The following is a 26,206-nucleotide window of genomic DNA, read 5'->3' on the forward strand; positions in this document are numbered from 1 at the left end:
CCTAAACAGCTAGATAGATCTAGTTAACTTTAGATCCTAAACAGCTAGATAGATCTAGTTAACTTTACATCCTAAACATGTAGATAGATCTAGTTAACTTTAGATCCTAAACAGCTAGATAGATCTAGTTAACTTTGGATCCTAAACAGCTAGATAGATCTAGTTAACTTTAGATCCTAAACAGCTAGATAGATCTAGTTAACTTTAGATCCTAAACAGCTAGATAGATCTAGTTAACTTTACATCCTAAACAGCTAGATAGATCTAGTTAACTTTAGATCCTAAACAGCTAGATAGATCTAGTTAACTTTAGATCCTAAACAGCTAGATAGATCTAGTTAACTTTAGATCCTAAACAGCTAGATAGATCTAGTTAACTTTAGATCCTAAACAGCTAGATAGATCTAGTTAACTTTAGATCCTAAACAGCTAGATAGATCTAGTTAACTTTAGATCCTAAACAGCTAGATAGATCGAGTTAACTTTAGATCCTAAACAGCTAGATAGATCTAGTTAACTTTAGATCCTAAACAGCTAGATAGATCTAGTTAACTTTACATCCTAAACAGCTAGATAGATCGAGTTAACTTTAGATCCTAAACAGCTAGATAGATCTAGTTAACTTTAGATCCTAAACAGCTAGATAGATCTAGTTAACTTTAGATCCTAAACAGATAGATCTAGTTAACTTTAGATCCTAAACAGCTAGATAGATCTAGTTAACTTTAGATCCTAAACAGCTAGATAGATCTAGTTAACTTTAGATCCTAAACAGCTAGATAGATCTAGTTAACTTTAGATCCTAAACAGCTAGATAGATCTAGTTAACTTTAGATCCTAAACAGCTAGATAGATCTAGTTAACTTTTGATCCTAAACAGCTAAATAGATCTAGTTAACTTTAGATCCTAAACAGCTAGATAAATCTAGTTAACTTTAGATCCTAAACAGCTAGATAGATCTAGTTAACTTTACATCCTAATCAGCTAGATAGACCTAGTTAACTTTAGATCCTAAACAGCTAGATAGATCTAGTTAACTTTAGATCCTAAACAGCTAGATAGATCTAGTTAACTTTACATCCTAAACAGCTAGATAGATCTAGTTAACTTTAGATCCTAAACAGCTAGATAGATCTAGTTAACTTTAGATCCTAAACAGCTAGATAGATCTAGTTAACTTTAGATCCTAAACAGCTAGATAGATCTAGTTAACTTTAGATCCTAAACAGCTAGATAGATCTAGTTAACTTTACATCCTAAACAGCTAGATAGATCTAGTTAACTTTAGATCCTAAACAGCTAGATAGATCTAGTTAACTTTAGATCCTAAACAGCGAGATAGATCTAGTTAACTTTAGATCCTAAACAGCTAGATAGATCTAGTTAACTTTGGATCCTAAACAGCTAAACAGATCTAGTTAACTTTAGATCCTAAACAGCTAGATAAATCTAGTTAACTTTAGATCCTAAACAGCTAGATAGATCTAGTTAACTTTACATCCTAATCAGCTAGATAGATCTAGTTAACTTTAGATCCTAAACAGCTAGATAGATCTAGTTAACTTTAGATCCTAAACAGCTAGATAGATCTAGTTAACTTTAGATCCTAAACAGCTAGATAGATCTAGTTAACTTTAGATCCTAAACAGCTAGATAGATCTAGTTAACTTTAGATCCTAAACAGCTAGATAGATCTAGTTAACTTTACATCCTAAACAGCTAAATATATATAGTTAACTTTAGATCCTAAACAGCTAGATAGATCTAGTTAACTTTAAATCCTAAACAGCTAGATAGATCGAGTTAACTTTAAATCCTAAACAGCTAGATAGATCTAGTTAACTTTAAATCCTAAACAGCTAGATAGATCTAGTTAACTTTAGATCCTAAACAGCTAGATAGATCTAGTTAACTTTTGATCCTAAACAGCTAAACAGATCTAGTTAACTTTAGATCCTAAACAGCTAGATAAATCGAGTTAACTTTAGATCCTAAACAGCTAGATAGATCTAGTTAACTTTACATCCTAATCAGCTAGATAGATCTAGTTAACTTTAGATCCTAAACAGCTAGATAGATCTAGTTAACTTTAGATCCTAAACAGCTTGATAGATCTAGTTAACTTTAGATCCTAAACAGCTAGATAGATCTAGTTAACTTTAGATCCTAAACAGCTAGATAGATCTAGTTAACTTTAGATCCTAAACAGTGAGATAGATCTAGTTAACTTTAGATCCTAAACAGCTAGATAGATCTAGTTAACTTTACATCCTAAACAGCTAGATAGATCTAGTTAACTTTAGATCCTAAACAGCTAGATAAATCGAGTTAACTTTAGATCCTAAACAGCTAGATAGATCTAGTTAACTTTACATCCTAATCAGCTAGATAGACCTAGTTAACTTTAGATCCTAAACAGCTAGATAGATCTAGTTAACTTTAGATCCTAAACAGCTAGATAGATCTAGTTAACTTTAGATCCTAAACAGCTAGATAGATCTAGTTAACTTTAGATCCTAAACAGCGAGATAGATCTAGTTAACTTTAGAACCTAAACAGCTAGATAGATCTAGTTAACTTTTGATCCTAAACAGCTAAATAGATCTAGTTAACTTTAGATCCTAAACAGCTAGATAGATCGAGTTAACTTTAGATCCTAAACAGCTAGATAGATCTAGTTAACTTTACATCCTAAACAGCTAGATAGATCTAGTTAACTTTAGATCCTAAACAGCTAGATAGATCTAGTTAACTTTAGATCCTAAACAGCTAGATAGATCTAGTTAACTTTAGATCCTAAACAGCTAGATAGATCTAGTTAACTTTAGATCCTAAACAGCTAGATAGATCTAGTTAACTTTAGATCCTAAACAGCTAGATAGATCTAGTTAACTTTACATCCTAAACAGCTAGATAGATCTAGTTAACTTTAGATCCTAAACAGCTAGATAGATCTAGTTAACTTTAGATCCTAAACAGCTAGATAGATCTAGTTAACTTTAGATCCTAAACAGCTAGATAGATCTAGTTAACTTTAGATCCTAAACAGCTAGATAGATCTAGTTAATAGTCCTATAGGGGCAGTATTTCATTTTTGGATAAAAAGACGTGCCCGTTTTAAGCGCAATATTTTGTCACGAAAAGATGCTCGACTATGCTTGGAATTGATAGTTTTGGAAAGAAGACACTCTGACGTTTCCAGAACTGCAAAGATTTTCACTGTGAGTGCCATAGAACAAAATCTACAGGCAAAACCAAGATGTTTGAGTGACCAGGAAATCAACAGGATTTCTGGAGGCACGTTTTCCATGATCTCCTTATATGGCTGTGAATGCGACAGGAATGAACGGACACTTCCTATCGTTTCCCCAGGTGTCTGCAGCATTGTGACGTATTTGTAGGCATATCATTGGAAGATTGACCATAAGAGCCTACAATTACCAAGTGTCCCTCACGGTGTCTGCGTGGAAATTGGTGCGCAAAGTCAGGTACCAGTATTTTTCCATCCGAATCAGAGAAGAATGCACGCTTCCAGGGAAGGCATTTCAATGAAGAGATATATGACAAAACACCTTGAGGATTGATTCAAACAACGTTTTCCATGTTTCAGTCGATATTATGGAGTTAATTCGGAAAAAAGTTCGACGTTTAGGTGACTGAATTTTCGGTTAGTTTCGGTAGCCAAATGCATAGTAACAAAACGGAACGTTGTGTCCTACACAAGCATCTTTCAGGAAAAACTGCTATGTAACTGAGAGTCTCCTCATTGAAACATCTGAAGTTCTTCAAAGGTAAATTATTTTATTTGATCCCTTTGCTGGCTTTTGTGAATGTTGCATGCTAAATGCTAACGCTAAATGCTAAGCTAGCTATCACCACTCTTACACAAATTATTGATTTTCTCTGGTTCTAAAGCATATTTTGAAAATCTGAGACGACAGGATTGTTAAGAAAAGGATAAGCTTGAGGACAGGCATATTTCATTTCATTTGCAATTTTCAGAAATCGCTAATGTTGCGTTATGGTAATGAGCTTGAGGCTGTAGTCACGATCCCGCATGCGGATGGGGGCGGCCTAAGAGGTTTTAACTTTAGATCCTAAACAGCTAGATAGATCTAGTTAACTTTAGATCCTAAACAGCTAGATCGATCTAGTTAACTTTAGATCCTAAACAGCTGATAGATCTAGTTAAGGCAAGGATTGGTGTGGAATCCGCTTACAGCAGTGGCCTGCCCACCAGACCTCAATCCAACAAAGCATCTGTGGGTTGAGATGAAATTAGCTATTTGAGGTAGAGCTCCACTACGAGCCAATAGGTAGCGTTGGAGTCAACATGGGCCAGCATCCCTGTGGAACGCTTTGACACGTTGTAGAGTCCATGACATCGGCAAATTGATGCTGTTCTGAGGGCAAAAGGGGGTGCAACTCAATGTTAGGAATCTGTTCCTAATGTTTTGTACACTCAGTGTATCAAGTTCACTTTAGATCTTAAACTACCATAAACCACCTCCATAGGCGATTTAGAGAGCAACCGCAGACCACGAGTATGGGGTCGTGTTTCCAGACCACGTGTATGGGGTCGTGTTTCCAGACCACGTGTATGGGGTCGTGTTTCCAGACCAGGTGTATGGGGTCGTGTTTCCAGACCACGTGTATGGGGTCGTGTTTCCAGACCACGTGTATGGGGTCGTGTTTCCAGACCACGTGTATGGGGTCGTGTTTCCAGACCACGTGTATGGGGTCGTGTTTCCAGACCACGTGTATGGGGTCGTGTTTCCAGACCACGTGTATGGGGTCGTGTTTCCAGACCACGTGTATGGGGTCATGTTTCCAGACCACGTGTATGGGGTCGTGTTTCCAGACCATGTGTATAGGGTCGTGTTTCCAGACCACGTGTATGGGGTCATGTTTCCAGACCACGTGTATGGGGTCGTGTTTCCAGACCACGTGTATGGGGTCGTGTTTCCAGACCATGTGTATGGGGTCGTGTTTCCAGACCACGTGTATGGGGTCGTGTTTCCAGACCACGTGTATGGGGTCGTGTTTCCAGACCACGTGTATGGGGTCGTGTTTCCAGACCACGTGTATGGGGTCGTGTTTCCAGACCACGTGTATGGGGTCGTGTTTCCAGACCATGTGTATGGGGTCGTGTTTCCAGACCACGTGTATGGGGTCGTGTTTCCAGACCACGTGTATGGGGTCATGTTTCCAGACCACGTGTATGGGGTCGTGTTTCCAGACCACGTGTATGGGGTCGTGTTTCCAGACCACGTGTATGGGGTCGTGTTTCCAGACCAGGTGTATGGGGTCGTGTTTCCAGACCACGTGTATGGGGTCATGTTTCCAGACCACGTGTATGGGGTCATGTTTCCAGACCACGTGTATGGGGTCGTGTTTCCAGACCACGTGTATGGGGTCGTGTTTCCAGACCACGTGTATGGGGTCGTGTTTCCAGACCACGTGTATGGGGTCGTGTTTCCAGACCACGTGTATGGGGTCGTGTTTCCAGACCACGTGTATGGGGTCGTGTTTCCAGACCACGTGTATGGGGTCATGTTTCCAGACCACGAGTCGTGCCATTCATCCGCCGCCATCACCTCATGTTTCAGCATGATAATGTCGCAAGGATCTGTACACAATTGTTGTAAGTAAAAAAAAAATCCCAGTTCTTCCATGGCCTGCATACTCATCAAACATGCTTGCTATCTAGCAAGTAGCTAAGGGGGATAACTAGTCAGTTGTCCAACTGAATGTATTCAACTGAAATGTGTCTTCCACATTTAACTCAACACCTCTGAGTGGTGCAGGGGGCTGCCTTAAGCGACATCCACGTCTTCGGGGCCCGGGGGAATAGTGGGTTAGGGGCAGAACAACAGATTTTTACCTAGTCAGCTCGGGATATCAATCCAGCAACCTTTTGGGTTACTGGCCCAACGCTCTAACCACTAGGCTACCTAGCTAGCTGATTAATTTGATTATAAAGGCAACAATATCAACACTGACTTGAACAGGAGAACGTTGGCCATTTATTTGTGACTTTGTCACTTGTCAGTATGTGTAGGCTGTGTTTCAGTCTGACGGCAGCAGTAACAAGCTGGAGAGGCTTCCTTTCACTCCACTGGCTCCCAGAGCGAGGCACAATGAAGGTCCTTTAAGTGGATGGCATTTACGCAAAGACACACCTTTCCCCAAGGCCAGCTCAGCACATATAGCTAGGCCAGCCCAGCAGATATGGCTAGGCCAGCCCAGCAGATATGGCTAGGCCAGCCCAGCAGATATGGCCAGACGAGCCCAGCAGATGTGGCCAGGCCAGCCCAGAAGATATGGCTAGGCCAGCCCAGCAGATATGGCCAGACAAGCCCATTAGATATGGCTAGGCCAGCCCAGCAGATATGGCCAGACAAGCCCAGCAGATATGGCTAGGCCAGCCCAGCAGATATGGCCAGACAAGCCCAACAGATGTGGCCAGGCCAGCCAAGCAGATATGGCCAGACAAGCCCAGCAGATATGGCCAGGCCAGCCCAGCAGATATGGCTAGGCCAGCCCAGCAGATATGGCTAGGCCAGCCCAGCAGATATGGCTAGGCCAGCCCAGCAGATATGGCCAGCCCAGCAGATATGGCTAGCCCAGCAGATATGGCCAGACAAGCCCAGCAGATATGGCTAGCCCAGCAGATATGGCTAGGCCAGCCCAGCAGATATGGCTAGGCCAACCCAGCAGATATGGCAAGACAAGCCCAGCAGATATGGCCAGACAAGCCCAGCAAATATGGCTAGCCAGGCAGATATGGCTAAGCCAGCACAGCAGATATAGCAGGGCCAGCCCAGCAGATATGGCTAGCCCAGAAGATATGGCCAGACAAGCCCAGCAGATATGGCCAGGCTAGCCAGGCAGATATGGCCAGACGAGCCCAGCAGATGTGGCCAGGTCAGCCCAGCAGATATGGCTAGGCCAGCCCAGCAGATATGGCCAGACGAGCCCAGCAGATGTGGCCAGGCCAGCTCAGCAGATATGGCTAGGCCAGCCCAGCAGATATGGCCAGACAAGCCATTAGATATGGCTAGGCCAGCCCAGCAGATATGGCCAGACAAGCCCAGCAGATATGGCTAGGCCAGCCCAGCAGATATGGCTAGGCCAGCCCAGCAGATATGGCCAGACAAGCCCATTAGATATGGCTAGGCCAGCCCAGCAGATATGGCCAGACAAGCCCAGCAGATATGGCTAGGCCAGCCCAGCAGATATGGCCAGACAAGCCCAGCAGATATGGCTAGGCCAGCCCAGCAGATATGGCCAGACAAGCCCAGCAGATATGGCCAGGCCAGCCCAGCAGATATGGCCAGACAAGCCCAGCAGATATGGCTATGCCAGTCCAGCAGATATGGCTAGGCCAGCCCAGCAGATATGGCCAGACAAGCCCAGCAGATATGGTTAGGCCAAACCAGCAGATATGGCTAGGCCAGCCCAGCAGATATGGCTAGGCCAGCCCAGCAGATATGGCCAGGCCAGCCCAGCAGATATGGCTAGGCCAGCCCAGCAGATATGGCCAGGCCAGCCCAGCAGATATGGCCAGGCCAGCCCAGCAGATATGGCTAGGCCAGCCCAGCAGATATGGCTAGGCCAGCCCAGCAGATATGGCCAGGCCAGCCCAGCAGATATGGCCAGGCAAAAGCCCCCATGTTTTCCTTCAAACTCTATATTTTTTCTCTCTCACAACACAAGCAGTGGGGCTCCATCTGTTGGGAAAAACAACAGCGGACCCAGGCTTTAAAATCTGCTTTAGACAAACCAGTTCAAGATGTATTTTAACAAATGAGAAGACAGTCAGTAATTTGGACATTGTATTGTGAAAAGCAAATGCTCTATATGAATATGCATTGCAATGTGTATTCCAAAACACTGTTTAAGTTGAGTGAAAAAGTGTGTTGTAGTAAAACCAAAATGTCCTTAGAGATTTGTAACTGTATTTTTCATGATCTGTTTTGAGTTTTGTAACTAAGAGTTTTGAACATTTACCACAGACTTGCACCAATGCCATTTATTTTTTTTGTCTGAAAACAATTTAACTTGAACACATTACTTAAATATTAATCCAACCATTACTCCATATAACAAGATCATACTATAGAAGGAATAGCCTACATTTAATTTTAAATGATAGTATATTTATGGCTATTTGTGTAAAAATCCATAAACAGCCCAATCAAAGGGGAAATCTGCAGTTACAACATCCATTTGTGGACTTATAACGTTTGTAAACAAAGTAAATATAAACACACACAGTATAGCTTCAAAGCATGGTTCAAACTATGATTGTATATCATTGATGGTGAGTCTGTCTATGAATCAGAGTGGTCACATACAGTCTATGAATCAGAGTGGTTACTAACAGTCTACCAGTCTATGAATCAGAGTGGTCACATACAGTCTACCAGTCTATGAATCTGAGAGTGGTTACATACAGTCTATGAATCAGAGTGGTCACATACAGTCTACCAGTCTATGAATCTGAGAGTGGTCACATACAGTCTATGAATCAGAGTGGTCACATACAGTCTATGAATCTGAGAGTGGTCACATACAGTCTATGAATCTGAGAGTGGTCACATACAGTCTATGAATCAGTGGTTACACACAGTCTATGAATCTGAGAGTGGTCACATACAGTCTACCAGTCTATGAATCTGAGAGTGGTCACATACAGTCTACCAGTCTATGAATCTGAGAGTGGTCACATACAGTCTATGAATCTGAGAGTGGTCACATACAGTCTACCAGTCTATGAATCTGAGAGTGGTCACATACAGTCTATGAATCTGAGAGTGGTCACATACAGTCTACCAGTCTATGAATCTGAGAGTGGTCACATACAGTCTACCAGTCTATGAATCTGAGAGTGGTTACATACAGTCTATGAATCTGAGAGTGGTTACATACAGTCTATGAATCAGAGTGGTTACATACAGTCTATGAATCTGAGAGTGGTTACATACAGTCTATGAATCAGAGTGGTCACATACAGTCTATGAATCTGAGAGTGGTTACATACAGTCTATGAATCAGAGTGGTTACATACAGTCTATGAATCAGAGTGGTTACATACAGTCTATGAATCTGAGAGTGGTTACATACAGTCTATGAATCTGAGAGTGGTTACATACAGTCTATGAATCTGAGAGTGGTTACATACAGTCTACCAGTCTATGAATCTGAGAGTGGTTACATACAGTCTATGAATCTGAGAGTGGTTACATACAGTCTACCAGTCTATGAATCTGAGAGTGGTTACATACAGTCTACCAGTCTATGAATCTGAGAGTGGTTACATACAGTCTATGAATCAGAGTGGTCACATACAGTCTATGAATCTGAGAGTGGTTACATACAGTCTACCAGTCTATGAATCTGAGAGTGGTCACATACAGTCTATGAATCAGAGTGGTTACATACAGTCTATGAATCAGAGTGGTTACTAACAGTCTATGAATCAGAGTGGTTACTAACAGTCTATGAATCAGAGTGGTCACATACAGTCTATGAATCAGAGTGGTCACATACAGTCTATGAATCTGAGAGTGGTTACATACAGTCTACCAGTCTATGAATCTGAGAGTGGTCACATACAGTCTACCAGTCTATGAATCTGAGAGTGGTTACATACAGTCTACCAGTCTATGAATCTGAGAGTGGTTACATACAGTCTACCAGTCTATGAATCTGAGAGTGGTCACATACAGTCTACCAGTCTATGAATCTGAGAGTGGTTACATACAGTCTACCAGTCTATGAATCTGAGAGTGGTTACATACAGTCTACCAGTCTATGAATCTGAGAGTGGTCACATACAGTCTATGAATCTGAGAGTGGTTACATACAGTCTATGAATCTGAGAGTGGTTACATACAGTCTATGAATCTGAGAGTGGTCACATACAGTCTATGAATCTGAGAGTGGTTACATACAGTCTATGAATCTGAGAGTGGTTACATACAGTCTATGAATCTGAGAGTGGTCACATACAGTCTATGAATCAGAGTGGTCACATACAGTCTACCAGTCTATGAATCAGAGAGTGGTTACATACAGTCTACCAGTCTATGAATCAGAGTGGTCACATACAGTCTACCAGTCTATGAATCTGAGAGTGGTTACATACAGTCTACCAGTCTATGAATCAGAGTGGTTACATACAGTCTACCAGTCTATGAATCTGAGAGTGGTTACATACAGTCTATGAATCAGAGTGGTTACATACAGTCTATGAATCAGAGTGGTTACTAACAGTCTATGAATCTGAGAGTGGTTAGATACAGTCTATGAATCTGAGAGTGGTTACATACAGTCTATGAATCAGAGTGGTCACATACAGTCTACCAGTCTATGAATCTGAGAGTGGTTACATACAGTCTATGAATCTGAGAGTGGTTACATACAGTCTATGAATCAGAGTGGTCACATACAGTCTACCAGTCTATGAATCTGAGAGTGGTTACATACAGTCTACCAGTCTATGAATCTGAGAGTGGTTACATACAGTCTATGAATCAGAGTGGTTACATACAGTCTATGAATCAGAGTGGTCACATACAGTCTATGAATCTGAGAGTGGTTACATACAGTCTACCAGTCTATGAATCTGAGAGTGGTTACATACAGTCTATGAATCTGAGAGTGGTTACATACAGTCTATGAATCTGAGAGTGGTTACATACAGTCTACCAGTCTATGAATCTGAGAGTGGTTACATACAGTCTATGAATCAGAGTGGTTACATACAGTCTACCAGTCTATGAATCTGAGAGTGGTCACATACAGTCTATGAATCAGAGTGGTCACATACAGTCTATGAATCAGAGTGGTCACATACAGTCTATGAATCAGAGTGGTTACATACAGTCTATGAATCTGAGAGTGGTCACATACAGTCTATGAATCTGAGAGTGGTCACATACAGTCTACCAGTCTATGAATCTGAGAGTGGTTACATACAGTCTACCAGTCTATGAATCTGAGAGTGGTTACATACAGTCTATGAATCTGAGAGTGGTTACATACAGTCTACCAGTCTATGAATCTGAGAGTGGTCACATACAGTCTACCAGTCTATGAATCTGAGAGTGGTTACATACAGTCTACCAGTCTATGAATCTGAGAGTGGATACATACAGTCTACCAGTCTATGAATCTGAGAGTGGTCACATACAGTCTATGAATCTGAGAGTGGTTACATACAGTCTATGAATCTGAGAGTGGTTACATACAGTCTATGAATCTGAGAGTGGTCACATACAGTCTATGAATCAGAGTGGTTACATACAGTCTATGAATCTGAGAGTGGTCACATACAGTCTATGAATCAGAGTGGTTACATACAGTCTATGAATCTGAGAGTGGTCACATACAGTCTATGAATCAGAGTGGTCACATACAGTCTATGAATCTGAGAGTGGTTACATACAGTCTACCAGTCTATGAATCTGAGAGTGGTTACATACAGTCTATGAATCAGAGTGGTTACATACAGTCTATGAATCTGAGAGTGGTTACATACAGTCTACCAGTCTATGAATCTGAGAGTGGTTACATACAGTCGATGAATCTGAGAGTGGTTACATACAGTCTATGAATCTGAGAGTGGTCACATATTGTCTACCAGTCTATGAATCTGAGAGTGGTCACATACAGTCTATGAATCAGAGTGGTCACATACAGTCTACCAGTCTATGAATCTGAGAGTGGTTACATACAGTCTACCAGTCTATGAATCTGAGTGGTTACATACAGTCTACCAGTATATGAATCTGAGTGGTTACATACAGTCTATGAATCAGAGTGGTCACATACAGTCTATGAATCTGAGAGTGGTTACATACAGTCTACCAGTCTATGAATCTGAGAGTGGTTACATACAGTCTATGAATCTGAGAGTGGTTACATACAGTCTACCAGTCTATGAATCTGAGAGTGGTTACATACAGTCTACCAGTCTATGAATCTGAGTGGTTACATACAGTCTACCAGTCTATGAATCTGAGAGTGGTTACATACAGTCTACCAGTCTATGAATCTGAGAGTGGTTACATACAGTCTACCAGTCTATGAATCTGAGAGTGGTTACATACAGTCTATGAATCTGAGTGGTTACATACAGTCTACCAGTCTATGAATCTGAGAGTGGTTACATACAGTCTACCAGTCTATGAATCTGAGTGGGTCACATACAGTCTATGAATCTGAGAGTGGTCATACAGTCTATGAATCTGAGTGGTTACATACAGTCTATGAATCTGAATCTGAGTGGTTACATACAGTCTATGAATCTGAGTGGTCACATACAGTCTATGAATCTGAGAGTGGTTACATACTACCAGTCTATGAATCTGAGTGGTTACATACAGTCTATGAATCTGAGAGTGGTCACATACAGTCTATGAATCAGAGTGGTCACATACAGTCTACCAGTCTATGAATCAGAGAGTGGTTACATACAGTCTACCAGTCTATGAATCAGAGTGGTCACATACAGTCTACCAGTCTATGAATCTGAGAGTGGTCACATACAGTCTATGAATCAGAGTGGTCACATACAGTCTACCAGTCTATGAATCTGAGAGTGGTTACATACAGTCTACCAGTCTATGAATCTGAGAGTGGTTACATACAGTCTACCAGTCTATGAATCTGAGAGTGGTTACATACAGTCTACCAGTCTAAGAAATGAATCTGAGAGTGGTTACATACAGTCTACCAGTCTATGAATTGAGAGTGGTTACATCAGTCTCTTTATGAATCTGAGTGGTTACATACAGTCTACCAGTCTATGAATCTGAGAGTGGTCACATACAGTCTATGAATCTGAGAGTGGTCCCATACAGTCTATGAATCTGAGAGTGGTTACATACAGTCTATGAATCTGAGAGTGGTTACATACAGTCTATCAGTCTATGAATCTGAGAGTGGTTACATACAGTCTACCAGTCTATGAATCAGAGAGTGGTTACATACAGTCTACCAGTCTATGAATCAGAGAGTGGTTACATGCAATCTACCAGTCTATGAATCAGAGAGTGGTTACATACAGTCTACCAGTCTATGAATCAGAGAGTGGTTACATACAGTCTACCAGTCTATGAATCAGAGAGTGGTTACATACAGTATCTCCAGCCCCATCATCCATCAGCTTGTTATTGTGATTAATTTATTATTTCGTTTTGTGGGGGACTACAGGTACAAAAAAAATCAATCAATCAAAGAAATGCCTGCTCACCTCTGATGTCCTTCTACCCACCAGACATGAAACCTGCTCTGCTCAGCTATCTGATGTCCATAATACCCCTCAGCTTTGATTAAACGTCTGTCTCTTTAAGCTGCCTGAGTTTTATAGGACACTCATACCTCTGTGTTCTAGAAATGGTTGAATTAATTCAAGTATGATGACCATAATATAGGACACCAGACATGATTAAAGTCTGTCTCTGCTCAGCTATCTGATGTCCATAATATAGGACACCAGACATGATTAAAGTCTGTCTCTGCTCAGCTATCTGATGTCCATAATATAGGACACCAGACATGATTAAAGTCTGTCTCTGCTCAGCTATCTGATGTCCATAATATAGGACACCAGACATGATTAAAGTCTGTCTCTGCTCAGCTATCTGATGTCCATAATATAGGACACCAGACATGATTAAAGTCTGTCTCTGCTCAGCTATCTGATGTCCATAATATAGGACACCAGACATGATTAAAGTCTGTCTCTGCTCAGCTATCTGATGTCCATAATATAGGACACCAGACATGATTAAAGTCTGTCTCTGCTCAGCTATCTGATGTCCATAATATAGGACACCAGACATGATTAAAGTCTGTCTCTGCTCAGCTATCTGATGTCCATAATATAGGACACCAGACATGATTAAAGTCTGTCTCTGCTCAGCTATCTGATGTCCATAATATAGGACACCAGACATGATTAAAGTCTGTCTCTGCTCAGCTATCTGATGTCCATAATATAGGACACCAGACATGATTAAAGTCTGTCTCTGCTCAGCTATCTGATGTCCATAATATAGGACACCAGACATGATTAAAGTCTGTCTCTGCTCAGCTATCTGATGTCCATAATATAGGACACCAGACATGATTAACGTCTGTCTCTGCTCAGCTATCTGATGTCCATAATATAGGACACCAGACATGATTAAAGTCTGTCTCTGCTCAGCTATCTGATGTCCATAATATAGGACACCAGACATGATTAAAGTCTGTCTCTGCTCAGCTATCTGATGTCCATAATATAGGACACCAGACATGATTAAAGTCTGTCTCTGCTCAGCTATCTGATGTCCATAATATAGGACACCAGACATGATTAAAGTCTGTCTCTGCTCAGCTATCTGATGTCCATAATATAGGACACCAGACATGATTAAAGTCTGTCTCTGCTCAGCTATCTGATGTCCATAATATAGGACACCAGACATGATTAAAGTCTGTCTCTGCTCAGCTATCTGATGTCCATAATATAGGACACCAGACATGATTAAAGTCTGTCTCTGCTCAGCTATCTGATGTCCATAATATAGGACACCAGACATGATTAAAGTCTGTCTCTGCTCAGCTATCTGATGTCCATAATATAGGACACCAGACATGATTAAAGTCTGTCTCTGCTCAGCTATCTGATGTCCATAATATAGGACACCAGACATGATTAAAGTCTGTCTCTGCTCAGCTATCTGATGTCCATAATATAGGACTGATTAAAGTCTGTCTCTGCTCAGCTATCTGATGTCCATAATATAGGACACCAGACATGATTAAAGTCTGTCTCTGCTCAGCTATCTGATGTCCATAATATAGGACACCAGACATGATTAAAGTCTGTCTCTGCTCAGCTATCTGATGTCCATAATATAGGACACCAGACATGATTAAAGTCTGTCTCTGCTCAGCTATCTGATGTCCATAATATAGGACACCAGACATGATTAAAGTCTGTCTCTGCTCAGCTATCTGATGTCCATAATATAGGACACCAGACATGATTAAAGTCTGTCTCTGCTCAGCTATCTGATGTCCATAATATAGGACACCAGACATGATTAAAGTCTGTCTCTGCTCAGCTATCTGATGTCCATAATATAGGACACCAGACATGATTAAAGTCTGTCTCTGCTCAGCTATCTGATGTCCATAATATAGGACACCAGACATGATTAAAGTCTGTCTCTGCTCAGCTATCTGATGTCCATAATATAGGACACCAGACATGATTAAAGTCTGTCTCTGCTCAGCTATCTGATGTCCATAATATAGGACACCAGACATGATTAAAGTCTGTCTCTGCTCAGCTATCTGATGTCCATAATATAGGACACCAGACATGATTAAAGTCTGTCTCTGCTCAGCTATCTGATGTCCATAATATAGGACACCAGACATGATTAAAGTCTGTCTCTGCTCAGCTATCTGATGTCCATAATATAGGACACCAGACATGATTAAAGTCTGTCTCTGCTCAGCTATCTGATGTCCATAATATAGGACACCAGACATGATTAAAGTCTGTCTCTGCTCAGCTATCTGATGTCCATAATATAGGACACCAGACATGATTAAAGTCTGTCTCTGCTCAGCTATCTGATGTCCATAATATAGGACACCAGACATGATTAAAGTCTGTCTCTGCTCAGCTATCTGATGTCCATAATATAGGACACCAGACATGATTAAAGTCTGTCTCTGCTCAGCTATCTGATGTCCATAATATAGGACACCAGACATGATTAAAGTCTGTCTCTGCTCAGCTATCTGATGTCCATAATATAGGACACCAGACATGATTAAAGTCTGTCTCTGCTCAGCTATCTGATGTCCATAATATAGGACACCAGACATGATTAAAGTCTGTCTCTGCTCAGCTATCTGATGTCCATAATATAGGACACCAGACATGATTAAAGTCTGTCTCTGCTCAGCTATCTGATGTCCATAATATAGGACACCAGACATGATTAAAGTCTGTCTCTGCTCAGCTATCTGATGTCCATAATATAGGATGATTAAAGTCTGTCTCTGCTCAGCTATCTGATGTCCATAATATAGGACACCAGACATGATTAAAGTCTGTCTCTGCTCAGCTATCTGATGTCCATAATATAGGACACCAGACATGATTAAAGTCTGTCTCTGCTCAGCTATCTGATGTCCATAATATAGGACACCAGACATGATTAAAGTCTGTCTCTGCTCAGCTATCTGATGTCCATAATATAGGACACCAGACATGATTAAAGTCTGTCTCTGCTCAGCTATCTGATGTCCATAATATAGGACACCAGACATGATTAAAGTCTGTCTCTGCTCAGCTATCTGATGTCCATAATATAGGATATGATTAAAGTCTGTCTCTGCTCAGCTATCTGATGTCCATAATATAGGACACCAGACATGATTAAAGTCTGTCTCTGCTCAGCTATCTGATGTCCATAATATAGGACACCAGACATGATTAAAGTCTGTCTCTGCTCAGCTATCTGATGTCCATAATATAGGACACCAGACATGATTAAAGTCTGTCTCTGCTCAGCTATCTGATGTCCATAATATAGGACACCAGACATGATTAAAGTCTGTCTCTGCTCAGCTATCTGATGTCCATAATATAGGACACCAGACATGATTAAAGTCTGTCTCTGCTCAGCTATCTGATGTCCATAATATAGGACACCAGACATGATTAAAGTCTGTCTCTGCTCAGCTATCTGATGTCCATAATATAGGACACCAGACATGATTAACGTCTGTCTCTGCTCAGCTATCTGATGTCCATAATATAGGACACCAGACATGATTAGTGTAAACAACGTATTCATTGGACTGATGCCATATGATGGTCATGGACAAACTGAACTAAAGTGAGAGGGGTGATACACGTGTTATAACATTCAAAAAAGGAAGAACATTTCTGAGCACTTGGCAAATACATTGGGAACGGAGTGCTGTCAATTTGGCAGGTGTATCCTACTAATATCGATGTAGTCACTGTAAGAGGTGAAACTGAAATGATCGTTACATACCCACGTTCAGCTCTTTTCCAAATACGGTCCTCTCTCCCAGGGCAGAACAGTTCCACCGTCCGTTTTTAAACTGAAACTGGCACTCATTGATGCCCATCTGAGCTCCCTCTCCGATCACTATGATGGCATCGGGTCGGCTCTGACAGATCGTCCGCTGTCGTGGAGCTAAACCCGGGATCTTGTTACAGATGATACCCGCGCCTAATGCCACCACGGACGAAAAAACCCTGTGAATTGTATTAGTTACATTAAATTATGGCAAATAATGAATAATGCGTTGGATACTTGTCATCAACATGGTTTCAAAATATTTGGACATAGTGTTGAATGATAATCATGCAAGTATATTCACATTTTACAGGGACTATAAATCATAAATACATTACAATACAAAACCATTCAACATACTGTAGCGACCCGCACAATATTTTCAATCCGAAATATTCTTGGTCATGTTTAATTCTCTGTTTGATGTTAAAACTCGATTTAAACTATCATATAAATCCCACTGTGCAGGACAGTAGGCTAATACGTGTCTATTAGGGCTAATAGCTCATTTAAGCAGGTATCACAATTAATGGAACAATGAATTAAGCAAACTAGTCTACCTAATATTATTTCGTTAACAGTACATTATGAAGGTATTATTTCCTGCCCACATGTCTCATATGATCTGTGTTCATAGCTATCCACTGACAGCATTCCCCAGCTCTCATCCCTAATTCCACGCTATCAGGTCTCAACACGCACAATGTGCTACTCACCCTATTTTCAAATACACTATTCCCAAGCAGAGAAACATGTGGAAAATCCAGCCGCGCGTTTTCATTCTCATGATCACCAGCCAGTTGGTTTGATATGACCGCTACAATCAGACCGTGTTCTCTTCTGTCTGCACCCAGCCCGGACCGGCAGGCAGGCAGGCAGGCAGGCAGGCAGACAGACAGGCGGGAATTCCAGGTAAACTTATTGGCGACAGAAAGAAAAGACTCCGGGGGACAAATGAAAGTTCCTCTGCAAACGAGTCGGAAATATCCTGGGGTATATGTGGAGTTGTTTCGGTCGCATTGGTCAGCCTGTCTCCGGTACCTTAAGAGAAAGAGATATCTAACAGATCCTAGTCCTCGCCTGCAGGGCCGATGGTATCTATGTCTGATATCTATCAGGGCGTGCTGCTAACACACGCACCAGCAGCAGCTCGCTGACTCCAGCACTGAGACACACTACTGCTGCCTCCGAAACAAAGTCACCGATACTCGCTAGGATCCTCTGGAGCCGTGACTGACCGCATTTGTATAAAAGAAGATTGACATGTGCTTCCAAATTATTACATTTTGGATACAACATTTCGATTTGAAGAATTCATATAATAAACGGGATTCAAAGTTTATAATGATCATGTTCCTGTTGCAGAGTTTGCATGACAAAGTGGATGAATGTAGCGTGGTGTATTACTTTAAAGCCATGTAGACAGTCTGCTATCTGCCAACAGTATGTAGACAGTCTACTATCTACACTACATGACCAACAGTACCAACAGTATGTAGACAGTCTGCTATCTATACTACATGACCAACAGTATGTAGACTGTCTACATACTGTTGGTCATGTAGTGTAGATAGCAGACTGTCTACACACCTTAGATAGAAGACTGTCTACATACTGTTGGTCATGTAGTGTAGATAGCAGACTGTCTACATACTGTTGGTCATGTAGTGTAGATAGCAGACTGTCTACATACTGTTGGTCATGTAGTGTAGATAGCAGACTGTCTATATACCGTTAGTCATGTAGTGTAGATAGCAGACTGTCTACATAACTTTAGATAGCAGACTGTCTACATACCGTTGGTCATGTAGTGTAGATAGCAGACTGTCTACATACTGTTGGTCATGTACTGTAGATAGCAGACTGTCTACATACTGTTGGTCATGTAGTGTAGATAGCAGACTGTCTATATACCGTTGGTCATGTAGTGTAGATAGCAGACTGTCTACATACCTTTAGATAGCAGACTGTCTACATACCGTTGGTCATGTAGTGTAGATAGCAGACTGTCTACATACTGTTGGTCATGTAGTGTAGATAGCAGACTGTCTACATACTGTTGGTCATGTAGTGTAGATAGCAGACTGTCTACATACCGTTGGTCATGTAGTGTAGATAGCAGACTGTCTACATACTGTTGGTCATGTAGTGTAGACAGTCTGCTATCTACACTACATGACCAACAGTATGTAGACAGTCTGCTATCTATACTACATGACCAACAGTATGTAGACAGTCTGCTATCTACACTACATGACCAACAGTATGTAGACAGTCTGCTATCTATACTACATGACCAACAGTATGTAGACAGTCTGCTATCTAAAGGTATGGAGACAGTCTGCTATCTACACTACATGACCAACAGTATGTAGACAGTCTACTATCTACACTACATGACCAACGGTATGTAGACAGTCTGCTATCTAAGGTATGTAGACAGTCTGCTATCTACACTACATGACCAACAGTATATAGACAATCTGATATCTAAGGTATGTAGACAGTCTGCTATCTAAAGGTATGTAGACAGTCTGCTATCTACACTACATGACCAACGGTATGTAGACAGTCTGCTATCTAAGGTATGTAGACAGTCTGCTATCTAAAGGTATGTAGACAGTCTGCTATCTACACTACATGACCAACAGTATGTAGACAGTCTGCTATCTAAAGGTATGTAGACAGTCTGCTATCTAAGGTATGTAGACAGTCTGCTATCTACACTACATGACCAAAGGTATGTAGACAACTGCTCATAGAACATCTCATTTCAAAATCATGACATTAATATGGAGGTTGAGGGGTTGAGGTCAGGGCTCAGTGCAGGCCAGTCAAGTTCTTCAACACTGATGTCGACAAACAATTTCTGTATAGACCCCCCTTTGAGCAAAGGGGCATTGTCATGCTGAAACAGGAGTGGGCCATCCCCAAACGGTTACCACAAAGCTGGAAGCACAGAATCGTCTAGATTATTTTTTGCGGACGACACTACAGACGGCCTACAGGGAGGAGGTGAGGGCCCTCGGAGTGTGATGTCAGGAAAATAACCTCACACTCAACATCAACAAAACTAAGGAGATGATTGTGGACTTCAGGAAACAGCAGATTGAGCACCCCCCTATCCACATCGATGGGACAGTAGTGGAGAGGGTAGTAAGTTTTAAGTTCCTCAGCGTACACATCGCGGACAAACTGAATTGGTCCACCCAAATAGACAGCGTTGTGAAGAAGGCTCAGCAGCGCCTCTTCAACCTCAGGAGGCGAAAGAAATTCGGCTTGTCACCAAAAGCACTCACAAACTTCTACAGATGCACAATCGACAGCATCCTGTCGGGCTCTATCACCGCCTGGTACGGCAACTGCTCCGCCCACAACCGTAAGGCTCTCCAGAGGGTAGTGAGGTCTGTACAACGCATCACTGGGGGAAAACTACCTGCCCTCCAGGACACCTACACCACCCGATGTCACAGGAAGGCCATAAAGATCATCAAGGACAACAACCACCCGAGTCACTGCCTGTTCACCCCGCTATCATCCAGAAGGCGAGGTCAGTACAGGTGCATCAAAGCTGGGACCCGAGAGACTGAAAAACAGCTTCTATCTCAAGGCCATCAGACTGTTAAACAGCCACCACTAACATTGAGTGGCTGCTGCCAACATACTGACTCAACTCCAGCCACTTTAATAATGGGAATTGATGGGAATTGATGTAGAATATATCACTAGCCACTTTAAACAATGCTACTTAATATGTTTACATACCCTACATTATTCATCTCATATGTATATACTGTACTCTATATCATCTACTGCATCTTTATGTAATACATGTACTGACCCTACTCAACAAATTGGATGCAGTCTATCACAGTGCAATCCGTTTTGTTACCAAAGCCCCATATACTACCCACCATTGCGACCTGTACGCTCTCGTTGGCTGGCCCTCGCTTCATACTCGTCGCCAAACTCACTGGCTCCATGTCATCTACAAGACCCTGCTAGGTAAAGTCCCCCCTTATCTCAGCTCGCTGGTCACCATAGCATCTCCCACCTGTAGCACACGCTCCAGCAGGTATATCTCTCTAGTCACCCCCAAAACCAATTATTTATTTGGCCGCCTCTCCTTCCAGTTCTCTGCTGCCAATGACTGGAACAAACTACAAAAATCTCTGAAACTGGAAACACTTATCTCCCTCACTAGCTTTAAAACCTCTTAGGGAAGCTGCGAAAATTCGCAGCTTTTTGTTAAAAATCGCGCAACATTTCAGCGCCCTGCTATTCATGCCAGGAATATAGTATATGCATATGATTAGTATGTGTGGATAGAAATCACTCAGACGTTTCTAAAACTGGTTAAATCACGGCTGTGACTATAACAGAACGTGCGTTTCATCGAAAAGTGCAGGAAAATCTGATCACTGAAAATGGAAAAAAATATCCATGCGCCACTTCAAAGGATTGTTAAAGGTGAACCGGATTAAATGAGGTCGAGGTTACAATACCTACAGCTTCCACACGATGTCAACAGTCTTGTCGTTTGCCTACGATTTGTTTCTTGGTCAAACAAAGAAGAGACAAGCCATTTCTTCAGGTATCCGACCTGATATTTTGGTTGAGATTTATCCGGACAGCATTTCCAGACGGACACCTATAGAATTGACATCGCCTCGTGATCAATTTTATCGCTTATTAACGTGTACTAATACCTAAAGTTGCATTACAAAAGTATTTCGAAGTGTTTTGTGAAAGTTTATCGTCAACTTTTTTAATTTTAAAAAATGACGTTACGTTAGAAAACGCTATTTTTTCCGTTGTTCACACAGTGTTCATATATCGATATCTAGGCTATATATGGATTTAATCGAAAAAAGACCCAAAATGATGTTTATGGGACATCTAGGAGTGCCAAGAAAGAAGCTCGTCAAAGGTAATGAATGTTTTATATTTTATTTCTGCGTTTTGAGTAGCCCCCCGGCTATCGCAAAATCTGTCGTTAGGTGACGTTGCAGTATTTTGGGGGATACATGCTATCAGATAATAGCTTCTCATGCTTTCGCCAAAAAGCATTTTACAAATCTGACTTGGTGGATAGATTCACAACGAGTGTAGCTTTAATTCAGCACATTGTATGTGCATTTTAATGAAAGTTTGAGTTTTAACAAAAACTATACGTGGCGCACTTGAAATTTCCACTGATTGATGTTCCCACAGCGGGAGCACTTCTCTAACAAGTTTAGCACCAACTGTCAGAGCATCTTACAGATTACTGCACCTGTACATAGCCCACCTATAATTTAGCCCAAACAACTACCTCTTTCCCAACTGTATTTAATTAATTTATTTATTTTGCTCCTTTGCACCCCATTATTTTTATTTCTACTTTGCACATTCTTCCATTGCAAAACTACCATTCCAGTGTTTTACTTGCTATATTGTATTTACTTTGCCACCATGGCCTTTTTTGCCTTTACCTCCCTTCTCACCTCATTTGCTCACATTGTATATAGACTTGTTTATACTGTATTATTGACTGTATGTTTGTTTTACTCCATGTGTAACTCTGTGTCGTTGTATCTGTCGAACTGCTTTGCTTTATCTTGGCCAGGTCGCAATTGTAAATGAGAACTTGTTCTCAACTTGCCTACCTGGTTAAATAAAGGTGAAATAAAAAAATAAAATGTATCGCTAGCCACTTTAAACTATGCCACTTTGTTTACATACCCTACATTACTCATCTCATATGTATATACTGTACTCGATACCATCTACTGCATCTTGCCTATGCCGCTCTGTACCATCACTCATTCATATATCTTTATGTACATATTCTTTATCCCTTTACACTTGTGTGTATAAGGTAGTAGTTTTGGAATTGTTAGGTTAGATTACTCGTTGGTTATTACTGCATTGTCGGAACTAGAAGCACAAGCATTTCGCTACACTCGTATTAACATCTGCTAACCATGTGTATGTGACAAATGCATTTGATTTGATTAGATTTTGTGATTTGATTTGATTGCCATTGTGTGCTGTAGCGTTAAGCTTTCCCTTCATTGGAACTAAGGGGCCTAGCGCGAACCATGGAAAACAGCCCCAGACCATTATTCCTCATCCGCCAAACTTTACAGTTGTCACTATGCATTGGGACAGGTAGCGTTTTCCTGGCATCCGCCAAACCCAGATTTGTCCATCAGACTGCCAGATGGTGAAGAGTGATTCATCACTCCAGAGAACGTGTTTCCACTTCTCCAGTGTCTAATGGTGGCGAGCTTTATACCACTCTAGCCGACGCTTGGCATTGCGCCTGGTGATCTGAGACTTGTGTGCAGCTGCTCGGCCATGGAAACCCATTTCATGACGCTCCCGATGAACAGTTCTTGTGCTGACGTTGCTTCCAGAGGCAGTTTGGAACTCGGTAGTGAGTGTTGCAACTGATGACAGACAATTTTTACACGCTACGCGCTTCAGCATTCGGCGGTCCCGTTCTGTGAGCTTGTGTGGTCTACCACTTCACGGCTGTGCCGTTGTTGCTCCTAGACGTTTCCACTTCACAATAACAGCACTTACAGTTGACCGGGGGCAGCTCTAGCAGGGCAGACATTTTACAAACAGGCTTTTTGGAATGGTTTCATCCTGTGACTGTGCCACGTTGAAAGTCACTGAGCTCTTTAGTAAGGCCATTCTACTGACAATGTTTGTCTATGGAGATTGCATGGCTGTGTGCTCGATGTTATACACCTGTCAGCAATGGGTGTGGCTGAAATAGAATCCACTCATTTGAAGGTGTGTCCACATACTACTGTATAAATAGTGTATGAAGGGGTGTCCACATACTGCTATATATATAGTATATGAAGTGGTGTCCTGTATATATAGTGTATGAAGGGGTGTCCTCATACTGCTGTATATATAGTGGATGAAGGGGTGTCCACATACTACTGTATAAATAGTGTATGAAGGGGTGTCCACATACTGCTATATATATAGTATATGAAGGGGTGTCCTGTATATATAGTGTATGAAGGGGTGTCCACATACTACTGTATATATAGTGGATGAAGGGGTGTCCACATACTACTGTATATATAGTGGATGAAGGGGTGTCCTCATACTGCTGTATATATAGTGGATGAAGGGGTGTCCTCATACTGCTGTATATATAGTGGATGAAGGGGTGTCCACATACTACTGTATATATAGTGGATGAAGGGGTGTCCTCATACTGCTGTATATATAGTGGATGAAGGGGTGTCCTCATACTGCTGTATATATAGTGGATGAAGGGGTGTCCTCATACTGCTGTATATATAGTGGATGAAGGGGTGTCCACATACTACTGTATATATAGTGGATGAAGGGGTGTCCTGTATATATAGTGTATGAAGGGGTGTCCTCATACTGCTGTATATATAGTGGATGAAGGGGTGTCCTCATACTGCTGTATATATAGTGGATGAAGGGGTGTCCTGTATATATAGTGTATGAAGGGGTGTCCACATACTGCTATATATATAGTATATGAAGGGGTGTCCTGTATATATAGTGTATGAAGGGGTGTCCTCATACTGCTGTATATATAGTGTATGAAGGGGTGTCCACATACTACTGTATATATAGTGGATGAAGGGGTGTCCTCATACTGCTGTATATATAGTGGATGAAGGGGTGTCCACATACTACTGTATATATAGTGGATGAAGGGGTGTCCACATACTACTGTATATATAGTGGATGAAGGGGTGTCCTCATACTGCTGTATATATAGTGGATGAAGGGGTGTCCTCATACTGCTGTATATATAGTGGATGAAGGGGTGTCCTCATACTGCTGTATATATAGTGGATGAAGGGGTGTCCTCATACTGCTGTATATATAGTGGATGAAGGGGTGTCGACATACTGCTGTATATATAGTGGATGAAGGGGTGTCCTGTATATATAGTGTATGAAGGGGTGTCCTGTATATATAGTGTATGAAGGGGTGTCCTCATACTGCTGTATATATAGTGGATGAAGGGGTGTCCTGTATATATAGTGTATGAAGGGGTGTCCACATACTGCTATATATATAGTATATGAAGGGGTGTCCTGTATATATAGTGTATGAAGGGGTGTCCTCATACTGCTGTATATATAGTGGATGAAGGGGTGTCCACATACTACTGTATATATAGTGGATGAAGGGGTGTCCTCATACTGCTGTATATATAGTGGATGAAGGGGTGTCCTCATACTGCTGTATATATAGTGGATGAAGGGGTGTCCACATACTACTGTATATATAGTGGATGAAGGGGTGTCCTCATACTGCTGTATATATAGTGGATGAAGGGGTGTCCACATACTACTGTATATATAGTGGATGAAGGGGTGTCCTGTATATATAGTGTATGAAGGGGTGTCCTCATACTGCTGTATATATAGTGGATGAAGGGGTGTCCTCATACTGCTGTATATATAGTGGATGAAGGGGTGTCCACATACTACTGTATATATAGTGGATGAAGGGGTGTCCTGTATATATAGTGGATGAAGGGGTGTCCTGTATATATAGTGGATGAAGGGGTGTCCTGTATATATAGTGGATGAAGGGGTGTCCTCATACTGCTGTATATATAGTGGATGAAGGGGTGTCCTGTATATATAGTGTATGAAGGGGTGTCCACATACTACTGTATATATAGTGGATGAAGGGGTGTCCTGTATATATAGTGGATGAAGGGGTGTCCTGTATATATAGTTGATGAAGGGGTGTCCTCATACTGCTGTATATATAGTATATGAAGGGGTGTCCTGTATATATAGTGGATGAAGAGGTGTCCTGTATATATAGTGGATGAAGGGGTGTCCTGTATATATAGTATATGAAGGGGTGTCCTGTATATATAGTGGATGAAGGGGTGTCCTGTATATATAGTATATGAAGGGGTGTCCTGTATATATAGTGTATGAAGGGGTGTCCACATACTGCTGTATATATAGTATATGAAGAGGTGTCCTGTATATATAGTGGATGAAGGGGTGTCCTGTATATATAGTGGATGAAGGGGTGTCCTGTATATATAGTGGATGAA

At 41.5% G+C, this 26,206-nt stretch overlaps 1 protein-coding gene across 1 annotated transcript in view; it reads right to left on the reverse strand.

Annotated features, from left to right (window-relative positions):
* The window catches only part of LOC118382610 (protein Wnt-7a-like), a 71,028-nt gene extending 52,769 nt beyond the window's left edge, over positions 1-18,259 (reverse strand). The window contains exons 1-2 of the mRNA XM_052474536.1: positions 17,847-18,259; positions 17,083-17,309 (exon numbers count right to left, since the gene is read on the reverse strand). Coding sequence (XP_052330496.1) covers positions 17,083-17,309; positions 17,847-17,917 — 298 coding nt within the window. The 5' untranslated portion in view covers positions 17,918-18,259. The remainder of the gene's footprint in view (positions 1-17,082; positions 17,310-17,846) is intronic.
* Positions 18,260-26,206: the final 7,947 nt, after the last annotated feature.

The sequence above is a fragment of the Oncorhynchus keta genome, chromosome 21 (genome assembly GCF_023373465.1).
Source record: "Oncorhynchus keta strain PuntledgeMale-10-30-2019 chromosome 21, Oket_V2, whole genome shotgun sequence".
In the NCBI taxonomy this organism is placed as follows: Eukaryota; Metazoa; Chordata; class Actinopteri; order Salmoniformes; family Salmonidae; genus Oncorhynchus; species Oncorhynchus keta.